Here is a 9,208-nt window from a genome sequence, read left to right on the forward strand (position 1 = left end):
CATCATGGAGTGTGCTTGGGATTCTCTTTCCCTCTCCCTCTGCTGCTCCTGCTCATTTTTCTCTCTCTATGTCTCTCTTTCTCCCCCTCTCTCTGAAACGGATAAATAAATCCTAAAAAAAAAAAAAAAATGCAAAGATGAAAGGATGGTCAGAATTCATTCATAACACGTATATCCTGGCTTTATGATTCCTGCTGAAAAACCGTTGTATTTCCTATTTCCTGTCTTCAAAGAGTGTCTTGCTTCCTGCTCATTTCCCAAAGTTGCCCCTTCTGTCTCCTACAGGTTCTGTGAGCCCTTTATATTCTAATAAATTTCACTTTTCCTTAAGATAGCCTATTTCTGTAACTATTCTGTAACTCTTAGCCAAAGAGTTCTAAGGGATATCACACACATAGACATGTGCTCACTCAGGCTTACTCATTCCTTCACTAAACATCTATTGAAGTCTTTCTTTGTGCCAAGCTCTAATCTGAAAGTGAGGATACAAAGATGAAAGAAATCCTATGACAACTAGGAACAGCTGGAGGAGGAGCAAATTTGGGCAGGAAGGTGATGTTTAGGGCATGTCAAGATTGAAATGTCTGTGAGACATTCAGCCAGAAATATTTAGTAGACATGTAGGTACCCTTTTTTGGAGCTCAGCAGAGATACCTAGGTTGTAGATAAATATTTTTGAACCATTGACTTAGGGGTAATTGTTCAAATGAAGAGGGCGCAAGAAAGAAAGGTTATAGATAAATATTTTTGAACCATTGACTTAGGGGTAATTGTTCAAATGAAGAGGGCAAAAGAAAGAAAGGGAGGAAGGAAGGATGGAAGGAAAGAAGGAGGGAAGGAAGGAAATAAATAGGGGTGCCTGGGTGGCTCAGTCAGTTAGGTCCCTGACTCTTGGTTTCGGCTCAAGTCATTATCTCAGGGCCATGGGATCAAACCCCACGTTGGGCTCCTCACTCAGTGTGGAGTAGGTTTGAGATTCTCTCTCCCTCTCCCTCTGCCCCACCCTCATGCTCTCTCTGTCTCTAAAATAAATAAATAAACCCTTTTTAAAAAAGAAAGAAAGAAAGAGGAAAGGGCCCATGATAGAATTTAAATACCAACATTTATTGATGAACCAAATACTATCTTTAAAAAAAGAGGAAAACAACGGGAGAAAGATACCATGGAAATCACAGGAGGGACTTTCAAAAAGGAGGTCATCAAACTTCTCAAAGAGAAAAGGAAATAAAAATATACTTGAAGACCTCAGGAAAATCTACCACAGGTGATTTGAGGAATAAATAGGAGAGAAAGTGGAGGTAGCAAATGCTAGAGGATCTTTGCAAGAAATTTGTCTAAAGGGAGGAGGAGAGGAAGCCACAGCAATAGAGGTGGTGGGGAGATGAGGAGGAAAGAGTGACTTCTGGGGGCACCTGGATGGCTCAGTGGGTTAAGCCTCTGCCTTTGGCTCAGGTCATGGTCTCAGAGTCCTGGGATCCAGTCTTGCACCAGACTCTCTCTCAGCAGGGAGCCTGCTTCTCCCTCTCTCTGCCTGCCTCTGCCTACTTGTGATCTCCCTCTGTCAAATAAATAAATAAAATCTTAAAAAAAAAAAAAAAAAAAAAAGAGTGACTTCTGAGACCAGACAGGAGAATGTTTCTATGCTGAGAGCAAGAGGACAGAAGGAGGCTGATGAAATAGAAATGGATGAAAATTCTCACTGAAGTTGTTGGGGGAAGGAGAGAGAAGCAGGGTTCATCAAGAGGAATTGTATTTGGAGGGAGAAGGAATACACTTGAGAGGGCAGTTGGGTCGGAAGGACTCTTGCATATCAATTTGTAGGTGTTGCTAGAAAAGAGGCACTCAATGCCTCTAAACTGTATATTAATTTTGTTTTCTAGAAAATTCTTAGTTTTGGTGATGAATTGTTGATATAGTAAAGAGGTATGGTGCAAGGACTCTGGACTCAGATTGCGATCGAAATCCCACCTCTCCCTCTACCCGCAGAAGAGCCCTTTGATCTTGGTCCTCTCTGTGATTCACTTAACCTCTCTGTGCTTCATTTTCGTATCTGTGCCAGGGGTTGTTAGCGGCGGGGGGGGGGGGGGGGGGGGGGCTTCTGTAAGTATTAACTGTTGTTATTATGTTCCATTAGATAGTCAACCCACTAGATAGTTCCGTGAGGTTGAAGTTTTCTGTTTTGTTCAGGCCTCCCTACTCAGCCGGGAACTTAGCAGGTGCTTGAGAAAAATTTCATGACCAACTGGGGTGAAAGAGAGAGGCTTGGAAGGAAGGAAAGCCTTGGGAGTGTGACACTTTCAGTTCAGGGCTCAGCCTGAGAGATTCCTGAGTAAGGCTCTGCGCTTCCCCGGGCTTGGGGCGCTGGCCTACAACGCGACTCAAGGAGCGTGGGTAGTACTTGCAAGAAAGGAGGCGCTGAGACCCTTGCCCCCGCGAGGCTCCCGTGGCTCCGCCCCTGGTGGGCGGGGTCGCGCCGGCGGGGCGTGAACGGGGTGAGAAGGAGCCGACTCCCCGGGCCTGGCGTCCGCCCACCTCATCGACGGGGGACGGAAGTCTCGGCTCGGCACTGTCTGCAGCCGGGAACCCACGACCGACCGCCGAGCCTCGCCCCACAGGGAGGCCAGGCCCGGTCGTGCACCCTCGCGGGCGAACTATGAAGCGTATGGGGACTCTGCGGCTGCTTTCCGACCTCAGCCACTTTAGCGGCGCGGGCCGACTCCGGGAGTTGCTGGCCGGAGACCCAGCCGTAAGAGTACGCTGCAGCCCAGACGGCCGCCACCTGCTGCTCCTGCGACCCCCAGGGGCGCCGAGCCCGCAGCTGCTGGTCGCGGTGCGTGGCCCCGGCGCGGAACTGGAGCGTGCCTGGCCGGCCGGCCACCCCTCACCGCTAGATGCCTTCTTCCTGCCGTGGCCGGCGCGACCGGCGCTGGCCCTGGTGTGGGAAAGTGGCCTAACCGAGGTGTGGGGCGCGGGAGTGGGGCCTGGCTGGCGGCTGCTGCGGAGCACCGAGCTGTGTCCGGGCGGTGGAGCCCGCCTGGTGGCCGTGGCGGCGTCCCGAGGCCGCCTGGTGTGGTGCGAGGAGCGGCAGGATGGCGCTGAGGGCTGGCAAGGGCTGCCTGCTGCTTTCAGCCACTGCGTGTGCTTCCGAACCCTGGAACCCAGTGGGGAGGCTGGCACCAACCTGGGCCGCACACACATCCTGCTGCATCACTGCCCCTCTTTCGGACTACTGGCCTCCCGCAAGGACCTCTTCCTGGTGCCCACTGCCACTACCTGGCCTGGCGTGAGTCACATTCTGCTCATCTGGAGCCCAGGCAAGGGCAAGGTGATGGTGGCTGCCCCGTGTCTTGGCCTCTCCCACAGTCAGAGCCTAAATCCCGGACGAGGGGACACATGGGACTTCCGGACACTGCTCCGAGGCCTTCCTGGGCTGCTGTCCCCCATGAAGCCATTGACTGTACATACCTGGGCCCCAACTCCCCAGGGACTGTTATTGCTTGACTTCAGGGGCACTGTGAGCCTGGTGCAATCCCATGGTGGTACGCGGGCTGTGGGCACACTGCAGGAGGCACCTGCAGGCCTGGCAGGGTCTGCAGCACTGGGAACATTTCATGGGACTCTGGCTTGTGTGCTGGGCTCCACATTGGAACTGCTGGACATGGGCAGCGGGCAGCTGCTGGAGAGAAAGGTCCTAAGTACAGACCGAGTACATTTACTGGCACCCCCAGCACCTGGCATGGAGGATGAGGAAGAGCTGGAGACCCGAGGGGGTCTTCGTTTGCTTTCAGCCTTGGGTCTGTTTCGAGTAGGCTGGGAAGCCCCACAGGGCCTTGAGGTGCCCTCAGCTGAGGACCTGGTGTTCGAGGAAGCCTGCGAGTACTACCAGCGACGGAGCCTGCGGGGTACCCAGCTCACCCCAGAGGAACTGAGACACAACAGCACATTCCGGGCACCTCAGGCTCTGGCCTCCATTCTCCAGGGACATGTGTCCCCGTCTACACTGTTGACCACACTGAGGGCTGAGCTTCGAGATTACCGGGCCTTAGATCAGCTCAAAGCCCACTTGGTGGCTGGGGATGATGAGGAAGCTGGCTGGACTGAGCTGGCAGAGCACGAGGTGGCACGCCTGCTGAGGACCGAACTGGTGGGAGACCAGCTGGCCCAGCTCAACACGGTTTTCCAAGCCCTTCCTACAGCAGCGTGGGGTGCCATCCTCAGGGCCCTGCAGCTCCAGCCAGACGGGAATGGCAGGCTGAGGTCCCATGCTCCCCCTGATGTGTGGAAGAAGGTACTAGGAGGTACTTCAGCTGCAAAGGAACCTCCCAATGGGATACTGCCCGTCTTTGAACTTCTGTGCCAGTGCCTCTGCCGGCTGGAGCCGCGATGGCTGCCACCCTTTGTGGAACTGGCACAGCAGCAGGGTGGACCAGGCTGGGGGGCGGGGGGCCCGGGGCTGCCCCTGTATCGTCGAGCCCTGGCAGTCCTAGGTGAGGAGGGGACCAGATCTGAGGCTCTGGAGCTGGAGCTGCTCTTAGGCAGTGGGCGGCCCAAAGCTGTGCTCCAAGCTGTGGGGCAGCTTGTCCAAAAGGAGCAATGGGAGCAGGCTCTAGAAGCAGGCCTGGCCCTAGGCCCCTCCAGTCCCCTGCTTCGAAGTGAGATCTTCAAACTGCTGTTGGCCGAATTTGCCCGGCACCGTCGACTTGATGCTCACCTCCCTCTCCTTTGCCGCCTGTGCCCACCGGACCTGGCTCCAGCTGAGCTCCTGCTTCTACTACGGACACACCTCCCAGATGAGTCGGAGCCCCCCACCCCATTCCCTGAGCCAGGAACAGAGCCTCCTCTCACCGTGGGCTTGCTCAGAACCCTGCTGGAGCAGACTGGGGCTCAAGGACGGCCCTCGGGCCCAGTTCTAAGCCTGTATGAGGACATCCTATGGGACCCAGGCACTCCACCCCCCACCCCACCTCGGGGACCTGTGACTACTCTCCAGGCATCAGACCACCCGGGCTTGGAGGCCTGGGCACCATCTGGACAGGGCCTCTGTGTGACTGACAGAGGCTGAAATTCATATCTAGGACACAGCAATCAGGGAAGGTGCCTAGGAGCTGGCCGAGAGCCAGGGTGGGTCCTACGCGTGCAATACTTTTCTCTCTTCTAGAGCAATCTTAAAAAATATATATATATGATAAATATATGATCTAATATATGTATTTGGTCTTTGACCTCAGGTTATTGTGCTGGTGCAGAGCTCCTAAAACCCTTGGAATTTCCTGAGTGATAGGAGTGCCTTTTGTTATTCATAAGGAGTTTCTTTTAGATCACATCTGCATTTATGCTAATGAGGTGACTTAAGGTGGGGACACCCACCCTAAGGATAGGACAGGTCACCTGAAAGACCAAGGGAGGAGAGGGTTGGAACTTACAGCCCTATCCCCAGCATCCTGGGCCAGTGGGGCTAGAGATTGAACTCTATAGAAACTCCTGAATGAGGAAATTCTGTGAGAGCACATGGAGGCGCTGGGGGGGGTAAAACCCCCCCAGAGAAGGCACGGGAGCTGCACACACGCCCCTCCCCCCAACCTGTGCCTTGCCCTATGGATCACTTCCATCATGCTATTGCTGAGTTGTAGCCTTTGTAATAAACTTGTAAATATAATTAAATATAATTAAAATATTTCCCCAAATTCTGTGAGCCATTCTAGCAAATCATCAAACCAGGTTGTAGCATGGGAATGCCCAGTTTCTAGCCAGTGGGTCAGAAGTACAGTGACTTGCAATTGGCATTGGAAGTGGGGTCAGTCTTGTGGGACTGAGACCTTAACCTTTGGGTCCTGCTCTAACCCCGGGTAGTTCGTGTAAGAATTGAATTGACATGTGGGACCCCCATCCAAGTACTAACCAGGCCTGACCCTGCTCAGGGTAGCTCAGTTGGTTGAGGGACTGCCTGCAGCTCAGGTCATATGACAATCCTGGAGTCCTGGAATCCCACATTCCCACTCCCTGCTCAGCAAGGGGTCTGCTGCTCCCTCTGACCTACCCCCATCTCATGCTTGCTCTCATTCTCCCTCTCAAATAAATGAGTAAAATCTTGAAAAAAAAAAAAAGAAAAGAAAGGAAAGGTTGGTATCTTTAGAGAATTAGTTGTCAGTGTTGGGAAGCATTCCAGAAATACACATACAAGCTCTGTGTTTTTGAACAGCTGAGGGTCTCAGGGTTGTGGGTAATGGAGGGAGTAGCTGAATCTGAATTTGTTGGCCAAAGTGACCATGTCTATTAATAAAATAATGAACATTTATGAGTATTTAATATATGCCAGACACTCTGCTGGTCTTTAAAAATTACCACATTTAATGCTTCTGATAACCCCAGAGGAAAAGTACTAATAGTATCCACATTTTTACAAGTGAGGAAATAAAGGATTAGAAAGATTACTTGACCAAGGTCAGGCAGCTAGAAAGTAGCAACTCAAAGATTTGAGCCACTTCACTGTACAGCCCAGTAGCTGCTACCTGCTTGGGCTTGAATGCACTCCTCTTTCCTGGTTTAATGCTAGCTGTGTCATGTGTTGTGAGGACGGGGATCTGCAGAGCTGCACGCATTCTTCCCCGCAAGACTTCTGAAACCCGGTAGGAATTGAGGTGGGCTCTGGGCCCATGCCTGTCTGCCCTGGGATTTCTGGAGCAGCCCCGGTTGAGGGGAGGAGCTGTCACAGACAGGAGAGCTACCTGCAGAGCCCTTTGGTTTAGGAATGAGAGGCATTAAAGCAGGGTTGCTGGGAGGGCCCACATTGCTGCTGACTCCCTAAGAAATAAAAGTATCTCTAACGCTGATGTCCATTGCCTGGATTTAGTTGCAGGACTACCTCTAAAGAGGGCTTCCCTGCCCACATCTGTTCAGGTCTTTGATCTTGGGTGTCTGGGTAAAGAGGGAGATCTAGGGCTGAAGGTTTTGAGCAGTGGACAAGATCCCATGTCCGTGGCCCCTGGACAGAGGGAAGTAGGAGGGCCTGAGGTCCCTGGGTGAGGGAGAGGGCCCTAGGCCAGTGGGTAGGAGAATTTCCACGGGAGGTGTCACATTTGGAGCTCTCTGATGTCCCTGGGTAAGTGAGGGAGTGGACCCTAGGCCACTGGGTAAGAGCATTTCCACAAGGAGGTGTCACCTTTGGAACTCTCTGATATTCACTTGGCAGAAGCCTCTAGAAAGCTTGAAGGTGAAGCTAAAAGTAGCCAGGACCAGAATGCAGTCTGGGCAAAGGAAAGAAAGTAAAGCCTAAGGCTCCTCTACCTGCTTATATGGCCCTGGAGTCCAATCCTCCCTTTTTCATCTCCCTACTGCATACCAATATTCCCAGTTCCAGCCTCCTACTTCCCCGCCCTCACCAGGAAATCCCTTTCTGAATGCAGGCCACAAGTTCTACACCACCCAATGGTGGACCACAGGACTACAGCCACCACAGTCTTTTCCAGCCTGCGGAAGCCAGAGACCAGAGCCCCACCCCTCCCTCTCCATGTGACCTGTAAGAAATTAGACCTGGTGGCTAGGGTGAGCCAGTGGCCAAACTACTCCAGCTTTCCTCCCATACACTGGCTTAGCCCTACGTCTGGCCCTGACCACCTGTCATGGAGACTCTTAACAGACTCCTAACAACTCCAAGTTGGTGTCCCTGTCTCCTCAAACCTAACCTTGCTTATCCAGAGTATTGTAACAAACAAACCGAATCAAACTCTAATGTCAATATTGATGGGAAAGGCCAAACACATCTCTTTCCTCACAAATGGCCCTGCTTCTCTTTCCAGTCCGCTCTCCACTCACTTCTTCCTCCCACCCTCTAAAGATTATATGATACTTGGAACTACTTGTGTTTCCTTGAACTTGCTAGATTTCCCCCTCCGTCTGTACCTCGTGCTTAGCAAGCTTTTCACTCTCCTCTCTGCTGGCCTAAACCCTTTAGCATACACTCCAAATGTCATCCCCCTCTCCTAAGACTTCCCTACTCACCCCCAAGGGATGTAATGGCACCTTCTCCTGTTCTCCCACAGTTCTTGGTACATACTTCTAAAAAAGCATTTATCAAACTGACTTGTGATTGCCTAGTTGTTTGTCTCCCTGATTCACAGACAGGTTCCTGGAGGGCAGAGGCCATAGTTATTTGTGCTCTTATATCCTCAGTGTGTATCACTGTACCAGGGGCATAGTTGGTTTGATTATAGATGCTGGAACTGACTGGCCCCTATGGCCTGGGGTGCAAAGGGATTAGGTTCTAGCCTTTAGGGATTCTCTGACTTTCTTCCCTTCTTCCCATAGGCCAGACTCACTTTATCTGGAACTGAAATTGATGGGGATAGGTCAGCTGAATCTGAAGGAAGAACCAGACCACCTTGGACCATGGGTCACAGAGGTGGGGGGAGTCGCTGCACCAGGGCCACCTTGGGATTTGGGGTGAAGGTGTAAGGAATGGATGTAACTGTACTACACAGGGCCCCTGATCTCGAAACCAAGAGGGAAAGAGAGGTGGGAAAGCCTTGGGTAAGGCTTACATGGAGGGATGGGTGGCAGTGACTAGTGGGGGCTGTGGGGTGAGGTAAAAAACTGAGGATTAGGGCAACTGGGTGGCGCAGTGGGTTAAGCCTCTGTCTTCAGCTCGGGTCATGGTCTCGGGGTCAGGCTCTCTGCTCAGCGGGGAGCCTGCTTCCTCCTCTCTCTCTGCCTGCCTCTCTGCCTACTTGTGCTCTCTCTCTCTCTCTGTGTCAGATGAATAAATAAAATATTTAAAATTTTTTTTATTTAAAAAAATTTTTTTTTTAATTTTTTTAATGAGGATTAAATCCCATATTGAATATGGCTATCAAGGAACTTAGGAAGTATTGCCCATTGTTCAGATGCACCAGAATTTAGTTCACACTTTCTCTGCATGGTCAGGGAAAGAAAGGGAGTCAGAGAGTGAGAAGGGGGCAGCTCTAGACCCCCAAGCTCCGTAGGGAGCCACCTCAAGCTGGAATGCCTGGCATCTATACCGCTGTGGGAAAAAAAGGAAGAAATCTTGAGTGGCTGCCTTGGGCCCCCACCCAGTGTCTGCTTAGGCACAGGCTCCCCCTGGTGGTTACTCTTATCATCGCCATCTCCACCCTTTACCTTCAAACATGCACATGCTTGCCCATTTATTAACTAAGGACTGAGGAAGCCTCCGGAAGTGGTAAATTAAGGAGGA

General features: G+C 51.8%; 1 protein-coding gene across 1 annotated transcript; it reads left to right on the forward strand.

Moving 5' to 3' along the window:
- The first annotated feature begins 2,510 nt into the window (after positions 1 to 2,510).
- On the forward strand, positions 2,511 to 5,993 carry HPS6 (HPS6 biogenesis of lysosomal organelles complex 2 subunit 3). The gene has a single exon (XM_046026171.1). It carries the CDS (start codon positions 2,654 to 2,656, stop codon positions 5,060 to 5,062), a length of 2,409 nt encoding a protein of 802 aa, XP_045882127.1. The 5' UTR covers positions 2,511 to 2,653; the 3' UTR covers positions 5,063 to 5,993.
- Positions 5,994 to 9,208: the final 3,215 nt, after the last annotated feature.

This window comes from Meles meles, chromosome 13 (genome assembly GCF_922984935.1).
Source record: "Meles meles chromosome 13, mMelMel3.1 paternal haplotype, whole genome shotgun sequence".
NCBI lineage: Eukaryota > Metazoa > Chordata > Mammalia > Carnivora > Mustelidae > Meles > Meles meles.

Coding starts and splice junctions, on each gene's coding strand:
- HPS6 (XM_046026171.1), top strand. CDS start 2,654: ATGAAGCGTATGGGGACTCTGCGGCTGCTTTCCGACCTCAGCCACTTT.